Genomic DNA, 14,280 nt, shown 5'->3' with positions numbered 1-14,280 from the left:
ATGTCCTCCACAACAGTGACAGATGTATTCGATGAAGAAGAGCTGAACAAGCGAGAAAGTCAAAGAGGCATAAAGAAAGAGGTCGAGCAAATGAAAAACCTTGTCTCTTCTCTGGCTTACCTTTGTGAAATCACTGAACAACAATAAAGGAAAACCAACGGGAAGGTGTGACAAAATGCATCAGATACAGTATACTGCAATCAAACTGTCTGACAAATGCATTACATTCTCTCACCAACAACTTTCCACTGGAGGGATTTTCAGCACATCTTGCTCTCCAGCAAAACTTTGAATGTAATGCGTCCTCCACTCTACAACCACAAACACGAGCTGCCATTGAGAACAGCTGCCATTCTCATCAGGTGAGGATGCTCTGGTGATGGGTGAGGTGTCCACAGGCTGCATACTGTAAGTACAGCTCACATTTAAAGACATTGGCATCCCAGCAAAGCTTCACAGTGCCATTCACCAAACACATTTCCGTACAGGGAGGGTGGACTTAGCAGTGTGTGTGTGTGTGTGTGTGTGTCTGTGTGTCAGCAGGTTACCTGAGGTGGGCGACTTGCTTCTCTCCATGTCGATGGACTGCTGGTTATCAGAGAGTTCGGTAAGGCCTGCCGCAGCCAATGGCAGCCGAGAGGAAGAAAACGTAGAATACAGACAATCTGTGAGATTATTCTCACCGTGTCAACTGTACGGATTTAACAACAGTCAGCTTGGTTGATGTCAGCCACGCAGAGCCCCAGGAAAGACCTGGAAGTGCAATTATTCAATCTTCTTGGTCTATCATCTCTGATAAACTACTAATTTGCAGTAAATAAATGATCATTTGTGAAGAATTTTATGGGGATTTACTAATATTTGACATTTGCTATTTACCTTTCCTGTTTCTGAGGATTCATTTTGTTTGTCTTCCAGGAGCAGAGTGGCTGAAATCTGATGTGACCTGCACTACAATCTGTTCAATGTAGCCAATATAAACTTTTGAATTTCCAACCGGATTGCATTAAAATGTCAATATGAAAATAATCTACCGTGAGTAGTGCAGATCTCATGATAAAGTGGCATGTATGCAATCAAAACACAAAACAGAACAAATACAAATTTGATCAGGATCTGATCAAATCTGATCACATGCACCAAGCACAGGCCAGAATCAGAAGTTTTACGTATATACTTCCTTTTTAGAAACCACCACAAATGTTGAAATTTCTAATTCTTGCTCCTTTTAGTCTGGCTACAAATGTAAGGGGCTTAAGCCGCATTCATTAGTGCTTCATTAACAGCCTCACTGAGTCGTCACAGTTAAAAACGTTTTGATTAATGCTATTATTCATCTTCAGTAAAAGTTTGCGGCAAAACTTCTTAATGCAAATTCCCTTCAATCAGTTACACTGCTTTTACAAGACACTGTGAAAAGGGAGTCTCATTAAACCTTTATTGTCGTGTAAAATTAAGAATTACTTGGTCATCATCAACCAAAAGCACATATTTTAGTTTCACTAGGCCCAGTGGATAACACGATTTTATTCACCGCGTTATGCTTCAGTTAAAATATACATCACATGGATCATATAAAATGTATAACTGCCCTTACTTGACAGACTCAAAGGAGTGGCTCTCTGCAGAGGACATACCATTGGACGTGACTGGAAAAGAGTTCTGTTTTACATGGTAAAATATAGATATGAAACAGCCTCTTTCATTCCAATCATCTCTTTGGTTTGTCCCTCTGCTTTCAGTCCACGTCATACCTTCCCAACACCCCCCCCCCTCCACCCGCCGCACACAAACACAGAGTCCCCCAGCCTTTATGAAGGCCCGACTTACTCTGATAGGATGTACGGATCCTTTTCTTTGAATCTGAATAAAAGTTAGACATGCCGCGCATGCAAAACTCTGTCAGGCAGGCCCACATGCCCACACCAGCAACCACAGAGTCACCGAAAAGGTAGGAGGAGGAGAGGGAAGGAAGGAGTAGTGGACAGGATGGTGGGCAGGAATAAAGAGTGAGAAGTGTAGGTAGAGATGAGAGAGGACAATCAGGTTTGGAAAGAGGAAGAGGTGTATGGGTTGGGCGGGACAGAGGAAAAGGAGAGGAGGAAACAAGGTGAAGAGTAAGGAAAGAATGTGACCGTCAATTAAGAAAAGAAGGATAGATGGAGTGAAGAAATGGTCGGACGGTGGGAAGGGAGGGGAGGAAAAAGGAGGGAAGGGGGAGAGAGAAGAATACACAGGCTTAGAAAGGAAAAGAAAGTGAGAGCAAGCAGCATTCGAATTAGTGTCAGGGGAGGACAGACAAGATCTTCCCGCTACTGCTGCAAACCCCAGCAACGCTGAAGTCATCCCTCATTTGCACAATAACTAAACTACTGAGCTAGCAGGCAACATATAAAGACTTACAAAACAGCATCAAAATATATCTTGTGTCAAATAATTGCTTCAAATTGCATTTAGCTTCTATACTTTTTGTCATAGACCGTCTGTCCTAACATGGTTTCAAAAATGCATCACACTACGACTGGAGAAACACACCAACAAATCATTTAATGAAGTGAAGACACTAAATTTGATTGACATATATATATATATATATATGGTATCCACATATGTGTGACGACGACAGCTACAAATGTTGTAGGAAGGACAGAAAACGTTGTTCTAAAATTTCACTTGGCCTTTTGGCAATAGTTTTGTCTTCAGTATGATATCAACTCCAGCATAGCAAGTGCTCATCATAACACCACCACCTGGGGTACAGCAAAAGGGCACAGCTGCCGTTGCTATTTGTTCCTTCCATCTCCAAATTGATTTTGAAGACCCAACACAGAGAGACTTTTACAAAAGGAGGAAATTGGGAACTATAAGTGCCGTGGTAGTCAATAAAAGCACTTATGCATCAGCAAATGAAAAAATGAAAAATGAAAAAGTCATTCCTCCACTTACACAAAACCTGAATACCTGTAAAACATCCTCAGCTGAACTTGGGGGGATTATGTAATAAGAGAGCTCAGTACTTTAGGTTGCTAAAGGACGATAGACATCTAAAATATGAACCACTGGAGCTGCTACGCCCTGAAATCTAGAGGTTACTGTCGTGTCAAACAAGAGAGGTGCAGCTTGTGCATTGGTAAATACTTTCTATGCGATGGGGGCTGGATATCTTCACATTAAAGGATAAATAAGAGCCTTTAGAGACCATCACCAGCCAAGATCAGTAGCAGAGAAAAGGGAGGCAGGGGTCAGGAATCACAGCGAAACCTCTGTGGCTTTTCAATACAGATCTGTGCTCAAGCAGGACTAAAAACAGAAAGGACAGAGAAATCAAATGACAACATGCATAGTAATGCCAACGTGGAATGACACGCAGCCTGTTAACATGCACTTCATATCATAGTGCAGATCTGTGACAGGCAGACTGAGATGGACAGGTGTTTTTATGTCTTTGTATGTTATGTGTGAGAGAAAAAGAGCAAAGAGAGAGAAGAACTAAGGTTGGACTGATACAGGTGTTTCAGCGCTGATACAGATAGTACACGTGTTTTGGGATTTTACTGGTTGATGGGCTATGTTTTGTACAAATAGGCAATTTGACCCTCTTTATGTCAACTTTCTCCAAATAGTTACATATGTTTGGAGAGAGACGTAAAACTAGCAACACCACACAATGCTTCACTGCAAGTAAATGTCCTGCATGCGGAATTTGAATTAGGAAACAGTTGGTAAGAACTGTATTATCGGAAAAAAGTATCAAAAGTTAAAGTAGCCATGGGCCCCATTATTATTCTTAAAAAAGTAAAAATAAGTTAAAGTTGTATGTGTTGTCATTAGAATGCATTACAACACATTTTTAGAAACATAATGTATTTCAACTATAGGAATTATAATACACAATGATCCTTAAAAAGATTTCATCCTTGTGCGGAATCTGGTCAAAATGTCCTTAATGTGTCGGGGAAGCCCTCAACCCCTAATTAAATGATATTGATATATTGATTCAGGTTAAGAGCTTGAAAGAAGTGGTATTGATGAGATGTACAGGAAATATAATCAAACCAGCTGCATCATTGATTTCAGATTAAGATGGATCACATTTCCCTGATAGATCAGTCTAACCGTAGAAAGAGGAAGAAGGAACACCAGTAGAGATAGAGGAAGGACAGGTGAGTAGAAAATAGATGATAGTCTGAATGTCACGTTATTGTGTGACTGCAACATCCCAGAGGTGTGTGTGTGTGTGTGTGTGTGATACCTGAGGTGGACTGTCTGTTCCTGCGGGGGGAGCGGGTAAGGCGTTGGTACGGATCGGCAGCTCCATACACATCCAGTGTTGACATACACAACAGGATGGTTTTCTGCAAGTAGTCCACCACTGCTAGGCCATTACAGTTCCCAAACGCCAAACTGGACACACACGAACACAGCAAAGGACGCACGTGCACATTCAGCTGAGACATTTACACTGTTGGCAGATTTATTTCACCAGGTTATTCTCCCTGACATTAATTAAAGGTGCTAAATGTGCTAAATTAATTTGACATTTCAGTGTAATGACTCTCAACAAAAGCTGTCTTTACCTCACACTGCTATTGTTGCTGTTTTTGAACAGTAATACCAGCTTTCCCATAAGCTCCATTGCTACCTGCTGCTCTAAAACAAGTGGAACTCGTTGGCAGTCATTTTTCAGTTTCTTTGTGAACACATTATGTTCCAGTTGGTCAGGCGCTGACCAGAATTAGACCATGTACACAGACAAATGGTTCTACAGGTGTTTTTTCAACCCAGCGATCAGGAAAAAAAAATGCTAAAATAAGTGAAGCAAGCACATAAATCAAATGTCACTCAAGCTTGTTGCTGCCCAGTCAATTATTGCTCTCCTGTATCCACTATGCAGCTGTCTGGTTCGCTTTACATTACTGTCACATGGTCTGATGGTTTGAGGCTGTGACAGCAGCAGTCTTGTCTCTGATTTAGAGATTTTAACCGAGTGTTCGGAAGGGCTGTGTGTCATGTAAACAACAATGGCAATACCATTAACATGATGACACACTTAAAAACCCATCACTCAGAACACACTAGAAAACCACTAAGTGCAAAGGCGGCAGTGGTCAACACCCCACACTTATCCAGCCTTTTACAACAAGCGACACTTAAACGCAGCTTGAGCGTTCAACAGCAAATAAAACACAAGATCAAAGCTAAAGGCTCAACAGCTGAAGAAAAATGGAGGTAAAGAAAACAGTATTTTTACAGTCATCTGTGTTATCGTATCAATCTACCACTACTCACAATTTGATTCTTGAAACTTAAGCCGTCAGTGAGGTCTCAGCCTGCACTATGCACATTCATAAACGATGCAGAATATTTTAAACGAAACAACAGTGAACCCATCCTTTGGCATACACATCTGTGACATGAAGGTGACCAAAGGAGACAGACATGTGCCTTTGTGGAGCCTTTAGTCATGTAGAGTCATGTGTGTGTGTGTGTAGCTGTATTTTTCAGAAGACGTTTTGAGCGAAAGAGTAAAAAAGAATGAAACAAAAAATCTATTTCGCCAATTCTATTCAAGCGGTGAATAGCTTTACAGGAGAGAGGCAAATGATGGCCCTGCCTTGACCCAAATAGATATTCTTCAAAAGAGCTGTGATTTTATTGGTTTCCGGCAGCAGAACTTCTATTCACAACAAAACCATACAAGTTGTAAGCACTCTGGGCTCAGGAAGTCAATCAATTCCTCTTCAACACTGAAATATATATTTTTTTAAACACAGCAATTAAAGATTTCAGAGGCTTAGTCCGTAATCATTTTGGGCAAACTTCTCCAAACGATTTCGCTGGGATTGCTGTCCTAAATGCAGATTAGCAAAGATTTGGAACCGATCAGAACCTATGATGAAACAAATGCCTTGCCCATATTCCTAATCGAGACAGGCGAAAAGTAACACAGATGGACACACGGACAGAGAGACTGCCATGCATCTGGAGACTTACAGGCCATAGGCAGAGTTGATGTCCAGGCTGGTGATCTGTTGTGGAGGTTCTCCATCTACCCACAGCAGCTGGATGACCAGCTCTGCCTGGTAGCCAGGAGGGACCCGAACCATCCGGTCCTTCACCCTGAGAAACACATGAAGAATAGTCCTCTGTAATATACATACAGCATTTAGTGGGAAAGAAAAAAAAGACATGTTTGCTTCTATCATCGATCAGTCTATCAATTTCTGGCATACTGCAAGAACAAATGATTTGTTCAAAGAGATATTTGTTGCAGAGAGATTGTGAAGTGTGTGAGGAGATCTTACTTGATGCAGGGGGTGCTGTCTTTGTTACCCTCAGGCGTGCCACTGCCGGGGCTAGCTGGGTGTTGGTGGTGGGTTTGAGGTGATTGGGAGCCGGACTCCGAGAAGCAGGGATTGTTTTCATTCTCAGACGGAGAGATGACATCCTCCGCCTCACATTGTAGGCGCACCTCTAGTGACTGAAGATGACACAGACACAAGAAAAAAACTAGATTTAATGCTGTAACAATGTTACTGTTACAGTGAAATACATCAACTGAATTGGTGTTTTGTAGATGCAGGTTCTCGACATTGTTGGAAAGGCATTAGCAGCATTTATTTGAGAAGATCTCCACAGAAACAAAAAAAAACAAGGCTCAGTTCGTAGCATATTTCTCAAAGACATTTAAGATTTCAGAAAAGGAGTTTGTAAGAATTACATTTGACCTTACTTGCACTCCTTATAACGCACCAGGATGTAACTCCCTTCCCCTTGATTCTCATCTCACTCACCACTATCTGAGTGTTGGCATCATATTTGCTGAAGCGGTACAGGATGATGTGGGCTGAGATGCCAACCACACAGAAGATGCGACTCTGGGGGCACCAGCTGACCATTTGAATAGCAAAGGGGTCTTCCTCCACCAACTCGGCCGCCCTGCCCTCAGCAGGCTTTGGCTTCTCAAAGGCTTTGGAGGTCTTCAGCTTGTACAACATCTGTAGTGTGACTGGTTAGAGAAATGGTTAAGTTTAGTGAAACTATTGTTTACTTTAACTTTGTTTTGTTGATTAAAGGAGGAGAAGAATGTTTGGAAGAATGACAAAACGTTAATAAAGCTGCGTGGTGCAAGAACATAACCTCTTGTGTTTTTTGACAGGAGGACAAATAAAAATATGGTTCAATGTGTCTGTAAAGGTTAGAATACTAGCTAACCAGCATACCATAATACAGTAGCTTTAGGCTGGTATAGCTAGATTGAACTGTGGGGGTCGGTCAGGTATCACTAAGAACTCAATGTATAGCAAGGAAGTTGAGCCTATGGCGTGTGATGCAACAGCCCAGTCGCCTGGAACAAATGTTGACGCTGTACATTTCTGGACACCACCAATACGTTGAATGTCAACGCTTTTTGTATCCGTTCAAAAAAACTAAAAGAGAGGTAGTATGTTGAGCAAACCTGAAATTAATCACCATGGGATTCATGAAAAAAACATTAATTTGAGCAAGCTGTGTAACAAAAGCCTGAGTTGAACAAAATCATTTCAGTGTAGCTCAAAAAGACAGAAACGCTTAGAGACTGGACTTACTTGCAGATGCGTCCCAAAACTTAATTGATCCGTCAGCATGTCTGAACAAAGAGAAAGAATAGTTGTTTGTCCATTTGGCAATATTGCCGTGTTTTTTGACTCCGAGAAGGGATCAGAATTAAGGAAAAATGTAGGCCGATTAACCTTACTCCATGCTTTAACGCCACAAATTCACAACTGTAATAAATGTAACAGCTATCTTCGATCTTGGGCAATGTATGATGACTACTGATTTTAAATGTTAGACTGTCCCGGATTCCGGTGTTGCCTAAAACCCAGTTCACATGCTTCAGAACCGATAAACATCAGGAAGGCCCCGTGCTGAGCTGATCCTGTCATGATGTCAGTGATACCTGTAGTTTCCCTTTTAATTGTGATAGGTGTAACGGCATCTCTCTCTCACAGCAGCTTGGGCTAATGGTCGCCATGTGTTTGGACCTATAAGGACTTTCTGTAGCGACAAAATATAGCTGTTAATATCGCTGACATACCCTGTGACGATGATCTCCGGGTAGGTGTGGGAGCCTAACGTCCACAATCCTCCGGCGACTGGCCACTCCTGGCATGGTTACAGACAGAGTGTTGATTCATTTAACAACTCTATCACATCATCTATTGCTTTTCTCCCACTGGACCCTGTTCATAAGATTTCCTTATATTCGAAAACACAGAATAATCATGTTCAGGATTTTTGCTTCAGTGTCCAACATTACATGTTTTCATTCTCAAATACAAATCTGTTCTGATTAAAATGACTCGTAAGCTGATGATAACCCATAATTTGCTTCAAGTTCATAGCAGCAATTATTTAGTCAGGCTGATTTATTTTACATAAATTGTGAAGATTAATCACATTGCAGTAACCTTGAGGGACTGAATCAGTGATGTGCGGAGGTACACCATTATACAAGCACTTTCTAACTTCTTTACAGTGTCTTTCAACACACATCAATTAGAATTAATTCCCAAACAAGAATGAAATGAAAAGAAAGAAATACAGCCAGCTCATATTTCCCCCCTCCTACCTTTTGGCTGTAGCCAGTCTTCTTGTGTTTAGCTCCTATCGAGTAGAGGATGGGGATAATGTCGGGCGGACAGTCTGCAAAATAGGCTGCGCAGGTAACTGGAGACTCATGGATGTCCATGGGGTAAGGATTCTCAAAGACAGGGAAGCTGCAAGATACGTGCATATGATATGGTACAGCATAGCTCGTGCCACTTTGTCAAAATGGGCAAAAAAGGGAAGTTGAAGTAACAACAAGGAGATCATTGATCCGTTTACATGTGCATTGCCTTGTCTGTTCATTCAATGAAATCAGAAAAAGAGGTAAACATAGGTATAGCACCGCTATGTGCCTGCATACAAATATGGCTGAAAGATTTAAAGGTGTGCTAGTGTACCAAATACATTAATTACATAATAAATGCAAATTATTCCTTGATCAGTAAACTTGATGAATATGAGTATGAAGATACAAACTGCGTATCTGTGTCCTGACTTATTCATGTTGACAAAAAACTCATTAATCCACCATGAGATGTTTATATCCAACAGCTTCAATTAGCCTAATGAAGGCAACCTCACTTAAATCCTCCTACTCACACCGTAGGTCTAATAAATGTGTTTTGCTGCTGTTCAGTTGTATCCCTGGCCTTAATTGTTAATCTGTCACATCAGCACCTTACACCTTCACTTTCATATCTTCCAATAGTTAATCTAACTGGAGTAGTAGCATTTTCACCCTGAGAGCAATCTTTTTTCAAAGATTCTCCCATAAGTGTAGATTGACTGTCACTGGATTTGCCTTTATGGATTAAAGGAATATACTAAGAAGCGTGTTACCCTGATGTGATGTCAGGTGGCATCATCGAACATCAAAAGTTGTCATGTGATGATGGGACTCTCTCAGTCACAATGCAGCTCAGCTGTGACTAAGCTGTGTAAAACATACTTGCTCTGTGTCAGATCCACCACGATTAAGTCCTTCTCCAAAAGCACCACCACTGCGTAAGGCTCCTGGACCTCTGTGAGATACAAAGCCAAGCTGAAGAGGACAATGCTTAATCCATATTTACATTCGTTACAACGACACATCAAAAATAATGTGTTTTAGAGTTTTGCATTGTTGAAATTTGTGTAATCCTCAATGTGTGAAACATATTCAACCTGCTGCGCATCAAAACATCTTTTTGCAGCGGCGAGGTTATATTTCATCCAGCAGAAGGACAGAGGAGTCTTTGAAGACTTTGAAGCACACGTGTTTCAATCAAAAGATCACATGAGTTTAATCATTGCGTAATAAAAGATTTATCTCTTTGGTTTGTGTATTGATTCAATCAAAAATAATTCATGAAAAACACTTCGCTGAATGAAGAAAATATGTTGGAATTGATTTTGTCATTGTCTGTGTATGCACTTACCGTTGTTGTATGGAGTCTCGCAGAGCGCCATGAACTCCACAATAGGATAGTCCATCTCCAGCACAGTGATGGCCTTGCCGTGCATTATGGTTAACGTAGGCCGCCGCCCTGCCTTGTCATATGAAAGACCCCCAGAGAAGATAACAAAAGGCTCGCTGTTGTGGAGGGAGAAGAGTAATACATTAAACCATTCGATAGATGCACATGCATGATACAATACATGTGGTTTACAATCTATTCATACGCCACTTACTATAAACCACTCAACAAATATGATCAATGTGTGAAGAAAAGAGTGAATGCAAACAATATGTGTGTATAAATGAAATTCATTGTTTGTAATTTCTTCAATTTATATCACAATGCTTTCAAACTGTATCATTTATTACAATTAAAATATGTAACTCCACTTACTACATTAATATAGTCATTTTTTGCCAACTTTTGTTGGTGGCTTTTGAATATCACCAAGTGGGGTTCACTACGTCACAGGATAAATATCTGTGGTTGTATTCAAATCATAATTTTGTGTAATCACGTACTTCATAAAATCAGGCAATCTGGATCTAAATAGTCACTTAAAAAGCACACACCTGTTCCTCGAGGTCTTGTACTCCACTTTGAGTATAGGTTTACAGGACTCCTTTTTCCCATCCTTCTGTATCTTTCCTTAATTATAGGAAATAGCAAAATAATGAACAACATTTCAATATCAATACAGCACCACATTCACTGCATACATAATAATGTTGTTTGTTGATTTCAGCTCTGCACTCAACACAATCTCCACCATGAAACTGATAAACTTAGCATCGGCTCGAGTACCTCACTCTGCAACTGGTTATTAGACAAACAGACCCCAGGGAGTCGAATTGGCAGCTACACCTCCTACGTTAGTGTTGAACACCGGAGCCCCCCAGGGCTGTGTGCTCAGCCCCCTCCTGCTCACACCGCACACCCACGACAGCTGCCCCAAACATGAAGAGGGCTCCGTTGCGAGGTCATACCGTCATCGGCCGGATTCAAAACAACAGACTTTGTATAGAGAGGAAAGCAACAATCGTGTGCTCAAAGATCAACTTGCTGCTCAACGTCAGTAAAATCAAGGAGCTGATTGTTGATTGCAGACACACACCCCTGTCTACACCAGGAGCTGAGGTGGAACAAGTGAACTATTTTAAGTTGATGGGAATCAGAATCACAAACAACCGGATGTGTGTATGCTGTATGTTTTGTTAATCTATTTTCTCCTTTCAGGCAATCATTTTACTGAGCGTAACTTCCTCCACAGCTGCTTTATTCAATGGACGAACGCAACACTTACAACCCTTTTCCTCCACAGGTTTAAATATGGTGTAAGTAGTAATAGTGACTCATACGTATCTTTATTAAACTGAACACAGCACAGTTCTATCAAAAGGACTTCACTTTGAAAGTGAAAAAAGCTCTTTTGCTGCTACTTCACTTTGTGATTACTGCCTACTGTGTTTCCAATGTTTCTTTTCGGGGAACGGCAGACCATTATCAGAACGCATTACAGAGGGTTATTTTTCTTTTGCTTCGCAAAATGCAATCATGATTATGCCTTTGATATAAAGAGGACGTCTCTCTGCTAGAAGGCAGTGAGGCCGTGGGTTTTACCTCATGGGCATAGTGCTCTGAACAAAAGCCTTTCTAAAAAATAATGTAGAAAACATGACAGAAATAGAATTTATAAACTGTGAAAACAATGGAAAACAACTATACATCATCGAGCAACTAGATGATCCATAATATAATTAAACAAATACAAAAGCATGTCTTTAATAAGTCATAGTGACATGCACCTGTGCTGCATCTATCATCTACATATGTACTGCAGCTACATCTTCAACTTATCTTTTATTTCTCAAGTTATGTTTCACTAAAAGCAGACATTTTGGCTCTTTGATGAATGAAAAATAAACTTTAATGTCGTAGTTTTGCCTAAGTCAACATCCTTTCCAATTGAAGACAGCTTTGTAGACGCAGTTCTGCAGACATATAAAGAGTAAATATTTGAAGTTTGCAATCAAAATCTTGAGCGGCATTGCATTTCCTACATATACTTTATGTACACGTGATTTCAGGTGGTTTTGAAAATGAATCATTGCTTATCATGCATAAACTCTCAGGCAGCCGAAGAGCTCTGGTCAAACAAGCCAACAGCTGTATAACGAATGTGATGGTGTGATGATTGGCTTACAGCGCCAGAATCACTTCATTTAGCTGTCTTGGAACAGAATAAGTTCATTTATTTACAACTAGAGCGGACGGAGACTGAGCCATTCTCAGGATATGACATGTTTACTGTTTACTCTTCTTCTTTTTCATACACTTAGTTTACTTCTAGTCATTTTCAGCTCCCTCTGTCCTGTTCCTTCCCTTTCCCTTCACTCTTGCCTCGCGTAATACCGACTATCTGGCACATCAACAATCCGGTGGCATTTAACCACGTCTCCAGGCCCGCTGACGGATCATTCATCGCCCACGTCCTTCCCTCTTGCCCTCCTTCGTTGTGATCACAGCCCACAACAAGGGACTATTCATCACCATAGATGTGACAAGGCCAGGATGCCCTGCCAGAGCACAAACCACTCCAGAGGATGACATGAAGAGGACTAGTCAGAGGAAGAGCACAGAGAATTACATGTGGCATGGATTCAGAGTCATTCACTAAAACCAGTTTTGAAGTATTCAAACCTGACAGCCAAATAAGGAAAAGTGGCGATGACAAAAATCACGCATCACAATGACTGTCATTTTCAGATGTGCTTTGTCAGGCATTCTAAATGTGCAGACACTTGGCAACGAGCTCGGTTTGAAGAATAAATAGTCGGTGGCTGGTTACACTCACGAAAAAAAAAAAAACTTGTGCATCTGCCACATTAGAACACAGGTGAACTATTACCTTTATGAAGCTACCTCAACTTTTCTGTTAAACTTAGCACTCAATGTATGTATATGTGTGTGTGTTTAATTTCTGTCTGCTGTATTACAGCATAGCTAATGATCAAAGCTTCATTTTGTTTAGTGTGGATGTGTGTCTCACCATGAGGGAAGGTGACCTGGAACGGCCTGGTGGTGTTTCTGAGGTTCCACATGGACAGGCTGCCGTCTGAGTGACTGCACATGAACTGCTTCCCTTCATGATGCCAGCCGACTGAATGGATGGCCTGTACCAATGAGACAGAGGGAATGGATTTTAACCAATACGTCCTACTCTATGTGTCAAAAATGCTAGATTAGATTCAGATATCATATATTGATCCATACAGTATATGGTATCTGAAACTATTTTGTTTCACCTTGTGAGTCTGTGTATGTGTCAGTCAGTGGACAATTTTTTGTGAAATGATAGAGGAACAAAAGTTTACAGTCAAACTGTGTAGCTCTAAACCAACCACAGAAATACACTTTTAATTGAAAAATAAGCATAACATCTACAAAAACAAACAAAACACCATACTAATTCAAGTCTTTCCATAATTCCCATCTGAACATACCTTCTACGTATTAACATATCTAATATTCTTTCTTATTATTCCTTCAAAACATCATCCACAGCTCTTCGGCACAGAGGTTATCAGTTATCTAAAAGGCCTTGAGGGCATTAACTTCTCAGGCTCCCACAGGCAATTTGCATCTGCACTCTAATGTTTCCTTAACATATTGTATTTGAGTGAATTTGATGCAGTGCTTTTGAAGAAAATAAAAGGTGTACAACATAAAGGATGCAAAATACAAAAGCCAAATTCAATACAGCTAAATGAGTTAGAGTGGTGCTACTGCAGTCCTTCTGTCCTTTTGTCTGTGGTGTTGTTTTGTGTGAAGAGGTCTGAGGCAGAGATGCCGTGCTTTGCTGGAGGAGATGGACGTGAAACCACATTGATGAATGTGAGCAGGCCGTGACTCGTCACAGGAGATTAGAGACGGCAGCAGATGCGGAGGATAAGTGCCACGAGGTGAAAATGTCTATCGGGCAAATTGGTTTTAACAAAGAATACATAAGAGTGATGTGTATGTTTGAGAGTGATTCTGACTGTGTGTGCTCATGCAATGGATATTATCAAATCGACTTTGGATAAAATGTCCTAAGAAATATACTATATATGGTCAAATTGACCATATATATATATATATATATATATATATATATATATATATATATATATATATATATATATATATATATATATATATATATGGTCAATTTGACCAATTTGAGGCCATTCCATTCATTATTCCAGCC

General features: G+C 40.5%; 1 protein-coding gene across 2 annotated transcripts in view; it reads right to left on the bottom strand.

Annotated features, from left to right (window-relative positions):
• Window positions 1–14,280, bottom strand: part of stxbp5l (syntaxin binding protein 5L) — a 109,002-nt gene that overhangs the window by 26,136 nt on the left and 68,586 nt on the right. The window contains exons 8-20 of one of the 2 annotated variants that reach the window (XM_079276772.1): window positions 13,081–13,204; window positions 10,604–10,679; window positions 10,011–10,165; window positions 9,542–9,614; window positions 8,615–8,762; window positions 8,081–8,148; window positions 7,590–7,630; window positions 6,795–7,009; window positions 6,306–6,481; window positions 5,995–6,120; window positions 4,253–4,404; window positions 1,831–1,899; window positions 549–614 (exon numbers count right to left, since the gene is read on the bottom strand). In XM_079276772.1, coding sequence (XP_079132898.1) covers window positions 549–614; window positions 1,831–1,899; window positions 4,253–4,404; window positions 5,995–6,120; window positions 6,306–6,481; window positions 6,795–7,009; window positions 7,590–7,630; window positions 8,081–8,148; window positions 8,615–8,762; window positions 9,542–9,614; window positions 10,011–10,165; window positions 10,604–10,679; window positions 13,081–13,204 — 1,489 coding nt within the window. The remainder of the gene's footprint in view (window positions 1–548; window positions 615–1,830; window positions 1,900–4,252; window positions 4,405–5,994; window positions 6,121–6,305; window positions 6,482–6,794; window positions 7,010–7,589; window positions 7,631–8,080; window positions 8,149–8,614; window positions 8,763–9,541; window positions 9,615–10,010; window positions 10,166–10,603; window positions 10,680–13,080; window positions 13,205–14,280) is intronic. The other variant, XM_079276773.1, reaches the window with a different exon arrangement.

This window comes from Melanostigma gelatinosum (genome assembly GCF_949748355.1).
Source record: "Melanostigma gelatinosum genome assembly, chromosome: 10".
Classification (NCBI taxonomy): Eukaryota; Metazoa; Chordata; class Actinopteri; order Perciformes; family Zoarcidae; genus Melanostigma; species Melanostigma gelatinosum.
Note: the sequence above shows the minus strand (reverse complement) of the source record. Positions and strands in the feature narration are given on the sequence as shown.